This window comes from Saccopteryx bilineata, chromosome 4 (genome assembly GCF_036850765.1).
Source record: "Saccopteryx bilineata isolate mSacBil1 chromosome 4, mSacBil1_pri_phased_curated, whole genome shotgun sequence".
NCBI lineage: Eukaryota > Metazoa > Chordata > Mammalia > Chiroptera > Emballonuridae > Saccopteryx > Saccopteryx bilineata.
The window spans coordinates 213,876,084-213,892,046 of record NC_089493.1 but is presented as its reverse complement, the minus strand read 5'-3'; the positions used below and the strand labels follow the sequence as shown (position 1 = coordinate 213,892,046).

General features: G+C 40.3%; 1 protein-coding gene across 5 annotated transcripts in view; it reads left to right on the top strand.

Annotated features, from left to right (window-relative positions):
- Positions 1–950: 950 nt before the first annotated feature.
- CCNH (cyclin H) overlaps positions 951–15,963 on the top strand; it is a 75,653-nt gene continuing 60,640 nt past the window's right edge. For 2 of the 5 annotated variants that reach the window (XM_066273759.1, XM_066273757.1), the window contains exons 1-5: positions 952–1,208; positions 3,731–3,853; positions 7,737–7,810; positions 9,293–9,503; positions 11,997–12,160. In XM_066273759.1, coding sequence (XP_066129856.1) covers positions 1,092–1,208; positions 3,731–3,853; positions 7,737–7,810; positions 9,293–9,503; positions 11,997–12,160 — 689 coding nt within the window. In that variant the 5' untranslated portion in view covers positions 952–1,091. Of the gene's footprint in view, positions 1,209–1,236; positions 1,507–3,455; positions 3,547–3,730; positions 3,854–7,736; positions 7,811–9,292; positions 9,504–11,996; positions 12,161–15,963 lie in introns of those variants that run through there. The other 3 variants (XM_066273756.1, XM_066273758.1, XM_066273760.1) reach the window with 3 other exon arrangements.

Below are 15,963 nucleotides of genomic sequence, written 5' to 3'. Positions count from 1 at the left end.
GTTATTCTGCCCTCTTTTTAGCTGTGTGGTCTTTTCAATAGCTAAACTCTTTGTGTCTCATCATTTTTACCTGCTTTTATTTGTTGGTTTAAAAAAAGAAAAACTATTTGCTGTAAGTAAATCCATCTTTCCCACATGATGTATGATGCACAGGAGAATAGTGTGCCTAAATGCACCAATATCAAAACAAGTAAAAACATTGAAAATAATGTAAATTTTGTATCAAGTGCAATTTTGAAAGTACTTGTAACAAAAAAAATGTAAATCTATAAAGTATTAACAGATAGCTTATTATAAGATTTTCTTGGTGTAATCATGAAGATGGGAATCTCAAGAAAACCCTAAAACTACCACACATCATGGCTTCAGGAGTTAGGCAATGGAGATCGGCAGGATGCAACCCCATCTAACAGAAAGGGAAGAAAAGAGGCAAAGAAAAAGAATGGGTCACATTAGTGGCAGAACAGTACAAAAACAACACGTGCACTGCTTCTGGTTTTCCAGCCACGCTCTAGTATCTTTGAGGCAGAGATTTCTGGTAGGGCTCCAGGCACTCTGTCGTAAGACCCTGACCGTTCTGCCTCAAGATCACTTCCACCTGACTGACAGGCCTAAGTCCTCAACTCTTTCAAGTCGGCTCAATGTCACCTTCTCATTGTGGCCTATTCTGAACACTCCATTTAAAAGTTGATGCCTCCCAAGTCCTTTCCCCACTTCTGATTACTCCATGTGAATTACTTACTTATGTGATACTCTCCACACCCTCAGTTGATATTCTTAAGGACAAACCTGCCTGTCGTTCCTCCTTTAAATTATGTAGAAAAGGGGCGGAGCTAGTGCCGAGGCTCACCGAAAGGAGGTGCATATCCGTAGGGTCCGCCCACTTACGTAGCAGGAGGTGTCCTGACGACGCACGAGGCGCTCTACTCCGTCCCGGAAACGCGATTGTGGACGGCACTACCACGTGACAGTGGCGTCCGCGCACCCGCGCCATCCCGCCTTTAGTTATCGCGCTTCAGGTTATTCTCGCCATGGTGTAGCGTTTGGGGTGTTTTTCTCCGTAGGTCCTGGGCCTGGTCTCTGAATTAAGGATGTACCACAACAGTAGCCAGAAGCGGCACTGGACCTTCGCCAGTGAAGAGCATCTGGCACGGTTGCGGGCCGACGCCAACCGCAAATTCAAATGCAAAGCGGTGGCAAACGGGAAGGTGAGGGCGCCGGCGGCGGGCCGGCTCTCCTGGACTCTCAGCTCCGGAACTGCGCGGGACCCCCGCCCCCACTCCCCCGACCTTCTGCACACTTCCCCCTGCGGCCCGCGGTTGTCTGTTGAATGAACTGGCGAGCACCTCGCCGGTGCTGTAGGTACAGAGACGGACAACGCCATTCCCGCTGTGGAGTGGCAGACGGGTAACCAGTAACATGGCGGAGAAGGGACTGTAGGGTCTTCTCACAGGCGTCGATGCAGGGAAGATGGGAAAAGGACATTCCAGGCGGACCGAGCCACAGGTGCAAAGTGGGAGGTCAGAGGTTCAGGGCAGGTTCCTGGAGTGCCCCGGGTGTGGGTAGTGGAAGCTGAGCATCTCTGCAGGATCGGCTAGGAGGTGGGGACTTGTAAGCGGAAATAAAGAGTTTAAACTTCATGAGGAACCTTTATGGGGAACCTTTGAAAGATTTTAAATGGCAAGTTAACCTGATCGGATTCTGTACTAGAAGGAGCCCTCTGGCATCCTGGTGGCGAATGGATTGGATGGGTTAAGTTGGAGGCAGGGAGACGAGGGACTGTTAGCACAAACCAGTTGACTTAGATGGTTTGGATTGTAGTCTGCCAGCTAAGTTCTGTTACGTGCTTCCAGCCATTTCTCTTTCATCTTTTTTCATAAGTTCCAACACCTATTCTAGCTGGCTTCCCTCCAGCAATTATTCCATGTCTCAGACCTATTGAAACTGAGATACTGTATTTTTACCTTTGTCACTTATTTAGTATCACTTTATTTTTGTGCTGCTCAAAGTAGTAACATTATACTTAACTGTTCTGAGCATTTACCAAGTTAGCTCTTAATCCCCACAGCGACCCCCTGAGGTAGCTATTATTATTTTTCTCCCTTTATAGCTGAGGAAACTTAGGTACAGAGCGGTTGACTAGCCTCTCATGGCTATCTTGCTAGTTGCTAGTAAGTGGCAGAGCCACTAGTTCCAGCATTCCTACTCTAAACTGCAATTACATGCCACCTCTAAAATTAGTACCTGTGTAAGTTGCCGAGGGCTGTCACACACAAAAAAATTACGACAAACTAGGTGGTTTAAAATGAGAAATTTATTTCGCAGTTCTGGAGGATAGAAGTCTGAGATGGAGGTGTTGGCCTATCAGTGCTTTCTGCAACTTCTAGAAGATTCTTCCTTTACTTTCTTGCTTCTGATCACCCCAGGTGTTCCTTTTCTCATGGCAGCATAGCTCCATCCTCCACCTTCATCTTTACACAGCCCCTCCCTGTGTCTCTGTATCTTCACCTGTTCCTTTTTTTTTTTTTTTGTATTTTTCTGAAGTTGGAAACCGGCTGCAGACAGACTCCCGCATGCCCCCAGCCGGGATCCACCCGGCACGCCCACCAGGGCGGATGCTCTGCCCATCTGGGGCGTAGCTCTGTTGCATCCAGAGCCATTCCAGCGCCTCAGGCAGAGGCCGCAGAGCCACCCTCAGCGCCCGTGCCAACTTTTGCTCCAATGGAGCCTTGGCTGCGGGAGGGGAAGAGAGAGACAGAGAGGAAGGAGAGGGGGAGGGGTGGAAAAGCAGATGGGCGCTTCTTCTGTGTGCCCTGGCCGGAATGGAATCTGGGACTCCTGCACGCCAGGCCGACGCCCTACCACTGAGCAAACTGGCCAGGGCCTCACCTGTTCTTAGGACATCAGTCATTGCAATAGGAGCCACTCTGCTCCAGTATGACCTTACCTTAACTAATTACATCTGAAGATACTATATTTCCAAATAAGGTCACATACATTCATTCTGAGGCACAGGCATACCTTGCTTTGTTGAGTTTCACTTTCTTTTGCCTCCCAGCTGTTGTGGGTCTTTTTGTTTGTTTTGTTTTTTAAGAGGGCAAGACTGTACCTGCAGAAAGACTACTATCTGCTTTATTGCAGTGGTCTGGAGGCAAGCCTGTACTGGGGGGTTAGGACTTCAACGTATCTTTCATTTCGGTAGTTTTAATTAAACCAGTAACAGCACCTAATGGATATTTGTTGTAAAGTTGTATTTGTTAACCACCTGGTGTGTTCTGTAGAGAGTTTGCAAAGGGATGAGAGGTTATGTTTTTCAGAGTCAGGATTATTCTTGAGTCATGTTGATTTTTACCTCAACTTGTGTGACTTAATGACTGACTGAGAAGGAGGTCTTGAAAATTTTCCAACTATTAATAATGTGTATCTTTTTTTAATTTGTAAATCATGTTATCATACTTGTGAGCATATGCACACACTCCATCAGGATTACTTATACCTTAATGAAGCAAATATCCAGTTGACATTCTGAGAAATTCTGGAATGAAGGTATGGTTTTAGTTTATTGAATATTTTCCTTAAGCTATTTTTGTAATAATTAGCAATCCTATAAAGAAAAAATGAGGTGTGGTATATTTTTCTCTGACTAGAGATATAAACTACTCTGAAAAGAGATAAATATTTTAAGATTATTTAATTTACTGAATTTTATTGTAACTTTTGATCTATAAAGGTTCTTCCAAATGATCCAGTCTTTCTTGAGCCTCATGAAGAACTGACACTCTGCAAATACTATGAGAAAAGATTACTGGAATTTTGTTCAGTGTTTAAGCCAGCAATGCCGAGGTCTGTGGTGGTAAGTTATAGTAGTGAAGAAGTATAGTGTCCTTTAACCGACTTCTGAAATAATGACCTCTTCAAAATTTGTAACTCAGTTCTGTATCCACTTCATTCAGGAATGCAGCTTGGTTATATAAATATATAATTTATGTATTTAAGTTTTTGTCACATTATCTATTTCTTAAATTATGAATTCCTGTATTATATCTTAGAAAGTGTCTCAATTCTCACTTAATAGAAGAATTTTGAGGTCTGCTAGATAGATTATGACATCCTCAATTTATAGAGAAAGGAAAAGTTTAATTACTTTTCCTCCAGGTTTTCAATTAATGAGTAGAACTGGAACGAGAACATAGACTCGTATAGTACTTTTTCATTTGTATCACACATTTGAAATCATGCATTCATTCATCATTTGTAATCATATGCCCCAGGTGAAGCTCATGCCATAAGTAATAGAAGCTGGAGATTTTCTTTGCGGAAAAAATTTTTTTTGTGATTGTTTCAGATATATGGGTCTGAGGATCCCATCTGTGTGTGTGTGTTTGTGTGTGTTTACTATGATGGGACAGTGGTGAGAAGAAACACGTAGAATTTCTGGCTATATGGATTTACATACTCTGTCCCAATAATTGTTTCTGTTTATTGTTTATAGAAGATAAGCTGAGATTAAAAAGCTGAAAGATACACAAAAAAGGAGTAGTAAATAATACTTTTTCCTTATTATCTCAGATTTGTTGTTAAGATCAAATATGGAAGTCTCTTAATTGAAAGTCTGAAGTTTTAAAGTCATACAGAGTGAATAACTTGGTACACAGTAGGGAGTAGCCTCCTAGGACAATGGTTCTCAAAGTGTGCGCCAGGGTGCACTAGTGCACCCTAGAAGATTTCCAGGTGCTCCCTATGGTATTCCAGAGAGATGTGCCTGTTGGGGACCAAAAAACCAACAGTGTTTTTGGAGTTTAGATATTTGGGGGACAGAGGTGTGGGGAATTGGCTGTAAGCTGACAGTCTGCCCAACCCCCCCCCCCACTCACTTGCCTGATTAGGTTGCAAAAGGCTGTTAAGCTGTGGTGCTGGATTGTTTACACACACACACACACACACACACACACACCCGTGTTCCCCATAAAGACTGGAGGCAAATTTCTTCTATCTTTGTTTGGTGTGAAGTTAAGATGGTATGTATGGTGGGGGTTTTGGATTGATGATTAAACGTAAGGAATTGTCTTTTGTAGCCTTTTGGATTTCTATAAAAGAAGAATATGTGGCAATATCTAAAAAAGCTTTGAACATTTTACTACAATTTTTTTTTTTTACATAGGCAGAGATAGACAGGGACAGAAAGGAACGGAGAGAGAGATGAGAAGCATCAATCATTAGTTTTTCGCTGCACGCTGCGACTTCTTAGTTGTTCATTGATTGCTCTCTCATATGTGCCTTGACCGTGGGCCTTCAGCAGACCGAGTAACCTCTTGCTGGAGCCAGCGACCCTGGGTCCAAGCTGGTGAGCTTTTTGCTCAAGCCGGTGACCTCAGGGTCTCGAACCTGGGTCCTTCCACATCCCAGTCCGACGCTCTATCCACTGCGCCACCACCTGTCAGGCCATTTCACTACAATTTTTAATATCCTATTTATGTGAACTCTTTGTGTTGAGGGACTTTCTACCCTCAACACAAAGAGTAAAACGAGAGGAATTCTTCAATGTATTGACGAGGAAATGAGAGTTTGCCTTTCAAATATATACCCAAACATTGAAGAAATCGTTCGGACACATCAGACTCGTGTTTCTCATAAACACAAGAATGCAGAAACTGAATCCTTGAATGTACTTCTTTGTGGAATTTGTCTTTATACAAAATGCTTAGCTATAAAGAATTAGTGAAGAATTTTATTTTTAGTGTTACATAAAATATTTAAAAGGAAATATTTTTTCTTTTCCATCATGAAATAGATAAATGTTTATTTCATTGGTTCTAGCTAGATGAGATAATGGTTAGAAGTACAGGCAAATCTTTGTTGAGTACAGCCCTGTTTTGTATTAAGATGTATGACCTTGAACTAGTCCATTAACCACATTAATACTCAGTTTCCTTCTCTGTAAAGTGAAGATAGCGCTCTATCAGTCATTGTAAGGATTAAAATAAGATGGTAGTTGTGATTGGGACAGAGCTTGGCACATGGGATGCAGTCAGTAAATAGTAGGTGCTGCTTCTGTTTGGTTTGGCAGCAGTGATCATGGTTAATATCACACTTCTGGAGTCGCTTTAGAGAGAAGACTAATGGCTCCAACTGTGTTAGACTCAATATTTTTACAAGAGTGATTGGTTAAGCTTTGAACATTTATACTTTTCCTCCTTAAATCTTCTAATTTTGGCCACTTTTATTACTCTGAATTCTAAAATAAACATTTATTCATTCATTCATTCATTTTTAAGTGAGAGGAGAGGAGATAGACAAAGTTCCATATGTGCTCTGACTGGGACCCATCTGGCAACCCCCATCTGGGGCCAGTGTGCAAATCAACCAAGCTATCCTCAGCACCCGGAGCCAACACTCAAACCAGTTGAGCCACTGGCTGCGAGAAGGGGAGAGAGAGAGAAAGGAGAGAGGGAAGAGAAGCAGATGGTTGCTTCTTGTATACCCTGGCCAGGGATCGAACTTGGGGCATTGCACACTGGGTCAGTATTCTAGCCACTGAGCAAACTGGCCAGGGCTACATACATGTTTTTCTTTTTTTTTGTATTTTTCTGAAGCTGGAAACGGGGAGAGACAGACAGACTCCCGCATGCGCCCAACTGGGATCCACCCGGCACACCCACCAGGGGCAACGCTCTGCCCACCAGGGGGTGATGCTCTGCCCCTCCGGGGCATCGCTCTGTCACAACCAGAGCCACTCCAGCGCCTGGGGCAGAGGCCAAGGAGCCATCCCCAGCGCCCGGGCCATCTTTGCTCCAATGGAGCCTCGGGCCATCTTTGCTCCAATGGAGCCTCAGGCCATCTTTGCTCCAATGGAGCCTCCGCTGCAGGAGGGGAAGAGAGAGACAGAGGGGAAGGAGAGGGGGAGGGGTGGAGAAGCAGATGGGCGCTTCTCCTTTGTGCCCAGGCCGGGAATCGAACTCGGGACTTCTGCATGCCAGGCCGACACTCTACCACTGAGCCAACCGGCCAGGGCCCATACATTTTTTAATAAGCCAGTAACCATAGTAAGGATAAGTCAGGGTGAATAGTGAAAGACAGCGAAGGGTCCTTTGGCTGCAGTATTTTTGTAACATTTTATCACAGTTTATTTTGGTTAAAGAAGAATTAAAGTTTGGTATTTTGTATGAATAACTTTTTCGAAGAAACTTTAAATTTGTTGGAGTGGCATTGGTTAATAAGATCATAAAAGTTTCAAGTGTACATCTCTATAATATATGAGCCATATATTGCATTATGTGCCTACCACCCAAAGTCATATTATCTTCTGTCACTGTATATTTGATTCTCTGTACCCTTGACTACCCCTCTTCCCTTTGGTAACCACCCTGTTTGTGAGATTCATTTCTATATCCCACATAGTGAAATCATGTGGTTCGTAGCTTTTTTTGACTGACTGATTTCTCTTAGCATAATATTCTGAGATCCGTCCATGTTGTTACAAATGGCAGTATCTTTCTTACAGCTGCATAGTATTCTAAGGTATATACCGCATCTTCTTTAGCCAGTCATCTATGGAGGGACACTTCACTTGTTTCCGGGTCTTGGCCACCATGAACAGTGCTGCAATGAACATGGCATACGTATATCTTTGTAAATAAATATTTTCAAAGAAATTTTTGATGAATAAGTTTTTGTTTAAACTGAGTTTAACATGTATGTATAAATATATTCTGATAACAGTATATTTTTAACTTTAGGGTACAGCTTGTATGTATTTCAAGCGTTTTTATCTTAATAACTCAGTAATGGAATATCACCCCCGGATAATAATGTGAGTATAAGTGTAGTTTATTGATTTTTATTTAAGAAGATCTTTACACTACGTGTGTGTGTGAAAATGAACTTCTAGTCAGGGGTGATTTCCTTAGACTTGCACTCTATTCTGAACTTCAGCTCCCTTGGGTAGACTCCTTATGTATTTTGTAACACTTCCCTATAATTCTGATGACATTTGAACCTTAACTGGTCCAAATTCAGACTATGTTTTCTTTCAGGTTAGCTTCCCTGCCACCCCTTTCTAGTAGCGGCACCTTTCTTCTCCCCCTCACTGAATGGGAGTCCCTGGTGCTGACTCCTCCTGTATCCATTTAGTTTATAAATCCTACAGGTCCATATTCATATCACTGCTGTCTGCTGAGCGCTATGCCTGTTAAATATAAAATTGAAAATAGTATGACTCATCAAAGAGCTTGCTGTCAATCACATTGTCCCTGTTTGTTTTTTCTCCTTTTCATTCCCATTTCTACCAACCTAGGTCAGGCCCTTGTTACTTCCAATCTTGATGTATGTGATAATTTTATTACTAGTTTCTCACTCTGAAGTTTATGTAGTAGCTACGAGAGTTTGTTCCTAAATTAATACTCCCCTATTAATAGGGGATTATAAATGCTGGAGACTTCCACTGATGTGCCTTCCCCAAAGGTAGTTATTGAACCTTTTATCCCGTGTTCATATAGTACATATGTGTGTACTATTGTATTTTTTTTCTTCCATCTATATATTTCTTTTTTTTAAATACTCAGTGAGAAGGAGGGGAGGCAGAGACAGATTTCTGCATGCGCCCCAACTGGTATCCACCCGGCAAGCCCACTAGCGGACAATGCTCTGCCCATGTGGGGCCTTTGCTCTGTTGCAACCAGAGCCATTCTTCCTTAGTGCCGGAGGCAGAGGCCATGGAGCCATCCTCAGTGCCTGGGACCAACTTGCTATAATTGAGCCATGGCTGCAAGAGGGAAGCAGATGGTCGCTTCTCCTGTGTGCCCTGACTGGGAATCGAACATGGGACATCCATACAGTGGGCTGACGCTCTATCACTGAGCCAGCTGGCCAGGGCCCATTTATATTTCTTGATACAAAAGTGCTCCTATTTCTCAACTGTTTTGTTCTTCCAGATATTTAGGTTGAACTATATGAAACTGCCATTAAGTTTATAATGGTTGAATGCTATGGTAATATTATGTGATTCAACCTCATTTTATAGTTTCCTATGGAATTAAAGTTTGAACAGGAAAATTTATCTGTCTCGTATTTTTTTTTTAATATCCTGTGATGCCTACCATAGCCACTTGTGAATATTAGGCAATTTTAGAACATACTTTTAGAAATAAAATAATATTTTTCAAAATGTCTTCATATCCCTGATTGTGTGTGTGTGTGTGTGTGTGTGTGTGAGAAAATTTTCTAGTAAAAGGGTAATTTAGACTTGCATTCTATTCTGAATTTAAGATTCTTCATTCTTTCTATTTTCCTTTAGGCTCACTTGTGCATTTTTGGCCTGTAAAGTAGATGAATTCAATGTATCTAGTCCACAGTTTGTTGGAAATCTGCGGGAGAGTCCTCTGGGACAGGAGAAGGCACTTGAACAGATTTTGGAATATGAACTGCTTCTTATACAGCAACTTAATTTCCACCTTATTGTCCACAATCCTTATAGACCATTTGAGGGCTTTCTCATAGATTTAAAGGTAATCTTGTTGATATAAAGAAAACTGGTAGATTGTAATCCATTGCTATTATTCTGTAACCAAAGAATCCAAAATTTTATTATAACTTTTAATTATCTTAATTGCTACATCATGGGCTCAGCTAAAAGAATGTTGCCTTGACAATAGGGCAGTATTTCTCAAACTTCACTCTGCATCAGAATCACCTGGAAGGCTTGTTAATTCTTTGCTGGGCTAAATTAGAAGTTCAAAGCTTCTAATTTAGTAGATCTACAAATACTGATCCAGGAATCATAATGGGGACCATTGTGATTTAGAGTTAATGCTTTTAAAAACTTAGGATAACTCTGATAACTCAAGTATCCTGTCATAGATCTCATTTAAAGAACCATAAAATATTTTTTAAGTTTTAAACTATAAGATTGCTAAGTGACTTCTAGCTTTAGTGCATTGTGATCAGGAATCAGTATGTAGGCATAAAAGTGTAATAAGTATTGACAAAAGCAACTTAAGTTATTTTCTTTTGACAGTGAAAGAGGAGCTGGATATCTTGAGTAATCAAACTGATTTTCTATGTAACATTATAGTCAGTGAGGCGAGCCCTATTAAGATTAGGGAACCTCATTTTATTATACTAGACCTCTTGGTTGTATTGTTTTAGCAGCACCAAGAAATCTGGCTATGGTTGCAAAGCAGAAAGTTTGTTGAATTAGCATATAGTGAAAGTTTTGCTAGAAATGTGTTTGCAGCTTATTGAGGCAGGAAATTCAAGAGGGAAATAAGACCAAAGGACATGGCTGAGTAGGAGCAAATAGAGGGGTATCCAGGGACCAAAGGTTTTAAAGAAAACAGCCGTGAAATAATTGAGCAAATGAATTGGGAAAAGGAGCACTGTGGTCAGAGTGGAATGTCTGAATTTATCATATCAAAGTTCAGGCATTTGGGGATATAACAAGACCTAGGTGTTACTACACAATTGTATCTGATACTTTTTTTCAAATTATAGAGAAGATTTCTTACTGCTTGGGGATCTGAATGTGAATATCTACAGTAAATCCAAGGATTCAGGGCTCATCTTAAAAGGATAAGAATTGTCAGGAAATATGATGACTTTCATGTTTCTTAGGCATAATCTAGAAATAAAGTTTATTTCCATTTGCTTCTTCCCAAAAGTAAATGTTAAGTAGAGGAATTTCAAATCAAAATGAGGTGGTGCTTTGGTTCCTAATGTCTTAACTAGAAAGCCCGGTGGTCATACGAAATGACCGCTGTTCTAGGTATTATAAATTGTAATTAAAATGATTTGTGCAAAGGTGTCTGCTAATTCAAACTGAATTACTCAGGGCAGGCAGCGAGGACGCCCCTTTGCTTACTGCCCCACGGGGTTTCCCCCTTCTACTTGCTTAATTGCTTAAAGTAGAGTGCAATGAAGGAAACCACTGGTGGTACATTTCTTAAGAGCCACTGCTAGCTCAATAAATAAAGGTGATTTAAATAATAAAATGTTAATTCACATGTCAAAGATCTCTTTGTACACAACATTTCTTGTGTAGATCTTTCCATCATTTTTAAGCTCGCCTTGCAGAGGACCATCAATTATTTTTAATTTTACGTCCGTTCTTTCACGAACTCTTGAACAGGCAACATAAAGTTGACCGTGTCCAAATGCAGGCTCAGGTAAAAAAAATGCCAACACGCTTAAGCGTTTGGCCCTGAGACTTATTGATGATCATAGCAAAGGCAAGTTTTACAGGAAATTGTCTACGTCTCAATTGAAACGGCAACCCTGTTTGAGATGGAGCCAAATCAATTCTTGGAATGACATGTATTTCACCTTTAGAGGAGCCAGTCAAAGACTTAGCTATTATGACATTATTTTTCAATTGGAGAACCTCTAGTCTTGTACCCATTGCAAAGACTCCTTCTGGTGTTAAGATTTCTTAACAGCATAATAATTGCTCCAATCCTTAACCTCAATTTGTGAGGTGGCATGCCAGAAGGCAGGACTATTTGAATGCCGTGGCAACTTCACCCCATTGGCTAGTACAGTTTCGCAAGCAACCAATAAGCTATCAGCAACAAACAGACACTTAAGCCGCATATAATAAAGATAAGAATCACTGGGTTGACTGGGAAGAGTTTACCTGGGAGTATATATTTCTTAGATCCAGTTCAGACCCAATGGGATTTCTAAATGACTCCTTTCCCCTTCCTCTTGTGGAAAAGGACAGCAGCCGGATTAACAAATCAGAATAGTCAAGTACTGTGCTGGGAACTTGAGTTATATTATCTTAAAGCATCTGTTTCTTATTTAATGACTGTACTTTCAGTACATTCCAGTGATGAGTACAAAATAATCTTCCATGGAAAGATTGTTGATACTGGGGTGTAGAAAAGGAATTAATTTTATAAAAGCATCCTGTTTTAAGCACTTTCTAGTTAATACAAATATGTTGAATTGTTGTTATGCCATTAAACCCTCATAAGTATAACATTTGTGAACTTACTTTCTAGACCCGCTATCCCATGTTGGAGAATCCAGAGATTTTGAGGAAAACAGCAGATGACTTTCTTAATAGAGTCGCATTGACAGATGCTTACCTTTTATACACACCTTCGCAAATTGCCTTGACTGCCATTTTATCTAGTGCATCCAGAGCAGGAATTACAATGGAAAGGTATTTGCATTTTAATTTAGATCATTCAGTTTATTCCATCCTAGAATCTGAGTTAAGTAAGGTTCACTTTGTGAAAATAGTCCTTCATATCACCTATGATACTGTCTAAAATCTATGTAGCAGCTAGGCCCTGCCGCCACTGTGCTTGGCTGAGTTCACAAATCTCTTGTAACCTGTAGCTACCTTGTCACTTCTCTGGCCCTCCTTTCCTGCTAAGCTTTGTTAGAACTTCAGCTACTGCCATAGCTACTGCTGCTGCTGGATCTGCCAAATCCACCTTGGTTTTGTGGTTTGGCAAGGTATTGTTCTCTACCACCATAGGGGGCCAGAGTTTCTGCCTCCAAAGTTTCCTCCTTTCATGGGACCAAAATTTGAAGATTGATTGTTGTAGTTGCTAAAACCATTGTAGCTTACGCCACATCCTACGTTGCTTCTATCATTACCAGATCCATTTACAGCCGTCCTCACTGCCACAATATCTACTACTATTATGGCTGCTGCCAAAGCTCCCTCAACCACTGAAATTTCCTGCATGACCAGAGTTGTCATTCCTACCAAAACCAACCTCCACACCAACCTGCGAAGTTTCCAGAACCTTTTGGACCTCTGGCTGGATGAAGCAGTAGCCATCTTTTACTTAGCTAGGGCTTTTCCTTACATCCTAGTTGTGGCCATTTACAATGTGGTATTTCTGAATGATAGGCTTGTCTATAGAGTATGGTCATCAAAGGCTACAAAAAGTAAGCCTATTTTTGCCACTGTCTTCGTCAGTCATGATTTCAGTCATTTTAATTTTCTGATACTGATCAAAATAATCTCTTTGGTGATGTTCTTCAATTTTCTTTAATGCCACTGACAAAAGTCTTTTTCACAGTTAAGTGGGCACTAGGTCTTTGACAATCTTCTCTTAAAATAGCCTTCTTTGGTTCCACAACTCTTCCATCCCCCTTGTGTGGCCACCTCCTCCACAGTGGCAGATGTGACAAACCAAAGCCTCGGTCGGGATCACTTGGTGTTGGGAACTCATCACCACACAGTTCTGGAGTATTCTCCATTCCTCAGAATGCCTCCTCAGACTTTCATTGGTTTTTTAAAAGTTCAACCTCCAGTAAAGAGCTTCTGTAGCTGCTCTGGCTCTTTGAGAGACTGACTTAGACATGGCTACTGCAGGAGAGGAGACTTGAATGATGCTTACTCAGCAGTGTGTCCACCAGCAAAAGTCTATTTTCTTTTGCATGTATCTGTTCAGTTTTCCCAGCACCATTTATTGAAGAGATTATCGTTACCCCATTGTAAATTCTTGCCTCCTTTGTCATGGATTAATTGATCATATAGGCATGGCCTTATTTCTGGACTTTCTATTCTGTTTCATTGATCTACATGTCTGTTTTTATGTTAGTACCATATCCTTATAGTATAGTGTGATACCTGGTAGTGTGATACCTCCAACTTTGTAGCTGGCAAGATTCCTTTGTTATTTGGGGTCTTTTGTGGTTCCATATAAATTTTAGGATCATTTGTTCTGTGAAAAAAGCCATTGGATTTTTGATAGAGATTACATTGAATTTGTAATTGCTTTGGGTAGTATGGATGTTTAAATGATGTTAATACTTCCTATCCATGAGCATAGCATGGGCTTCCATTTATTTGTCTCTTCATTGTCTTAGCGTTTCCCTAGTACAGGTCTTTTACCTCCTTGGTTAAGTGTATTCCTAGGGTTTTGTTTTTGTTTTTTCTGATGCAACTATAAATGGGGTTTTCTTTCTGATTGTTTTTGGTATTTAAAATGTAAATGATTTCTGAATAATAATTTTGTAGTTTTTTGGTGACATCATTAGTACTTACTATTCTGTTCAGATTTTCCATATTTTCTTGATTGTCTTAGAAGATTGTATTTTCCTAGGAGTTTATCCATTTTTTACAGGTTGTCCAGTTTGTTGACATAGAAGTGTGTAATATTTTCTTATAACCCTATGTATTTCTGTGGTGTCAGTCATCACTTTTATTTCTGATTTTGCTCTTACTCTTATACTTCTAGGATTGGGTGCTTTTTGCCACTTAATCTTCTAGATCACTTATTTGATCATTTGCTTTATCTCATCTGCTGTTGATGCTGTCTAATGTATTCATTTCAGTTATTGTAGTGGTTGGCAAACTCATTAGTCAACAGAGCCAAATATCAACAGTACAACAATTGAAATTTCTTTTAAGAGCCAATTTTTTTTAAAACTTAAACTATATATCAATAGGTAGGTACATTCCTTATCGAGGTAGCACCTCCATGTGGTATTTTGTGAAAGAGCCACAGTCAAGGGGCCAAAGAGCTGCATGTGGCTCATGAGCTGCAGTTTGCCGACCAGAGAGTTATTGTATTCTAAATTTTAGACTGGTTCTTTTTATGGTTTCTCTTTGTGTATGTTTTCACTGAGTTCATCTGTTATTCCCTTAAGTTCATTGAGCATCATTATAACCAGTGTTTTGAATTCTGTACCTGATAGATTGCTTGTCTCCTTTTTTTTTTTTTTTTTTTTTTAAATAAATTTTTATTAATGGTAATGGGATGACATTAATAAATCAGGGTACATATATTCAAAGAAAACATGTCTAGGTTATTTTGTCATCAAATTATGTTGCAAACCCCTCACCCAAAGTCAGATTGTCCTCCGTCACCCTCTATCTAGTTCTCTGTGCCCCTCCCCCTCCCCCTAACTCTCTCCCTCCCTCCCTCCCATGTCCTCCCTCCCCCCCCCCCCACCCTTGGTAACCACCACACTCTTGTCCATGTCTCTTAGTCTCATTTTTATGTTCCACCAATGTATGGAATCATGTAGTTCTTGTTTTTTTCTGATTTGCTTATTTCACTCCTTATAATGTTATCAAGATCCCACCATTTTGCTGTAAATGATCTGATGTCATCATTTCTTATGGCTGAGTAGTATTCCATAGTGTATATGTGCCACATCTTCTTTATCCAGTCTTCTATTGAAGGGCTTTTTGGTTCTTTCCATGTCTTGGCCACTGTGAACAGTGCTGCAATGAACATGGGGCTACATGTGTCTTCACGTATCAATGTTTCTGAGGTTTTGGGGTATATACCCAGTAGAGGGATTGCTGGGTCATAAGGTAGTTCTATTTGCAGTTTTTTGAGGAACCACCATACTTTCCTCCATAATGGTTGTACTACTTTACAGTCCCACCAACAGTGAATGAGGGTTCCTTTTTCTCCACAGCCTCTCCAACATTTGCTATTACCCGTCTTGTTGATAATAGCTAATCTAACAGGAGTGAGGTGGTATCTCATTGTAGTTTTGATTTGCATTTCTCTAATAACTAATGAAGCTGAGCATCTTTTCATATATCTGTTGGCCATTTGTATCTCTTCCTGGGAGAAGTGTCTGTTCATGTCCTCTTCCCATTTTTTTATTGGATTGTTTGTTTGTTTGTTGTTGAGTTTTATGAATTCTTTGTAAATTTTGGATATTAGGCCCTTATCTGAGCTGTCGTTTGAAAATATCAGTTCCCATATAGTTGGCTGTCTGTTTATTTTGATATCAGTTTCTCTTGCTGAGCAAAAACTTTTAATTCTGATGTAGTCCCATTCATTTATCTTTGCCTTCACTTCTCTTGCCATTGGAGTCAAGTTCATAAAATGTTCTTTAAAACCCAGGTCCATGATTTTAGTACCTATGTCTTCTTCTATGTACTTTATTGTTTCAGGTCTTATATTTAGGTCTTTGATCCATTTTGAATTAATTTTAGTACACGGGGACAGGCTGTAGTCGAGTTTCATTCTTTTGCATGTG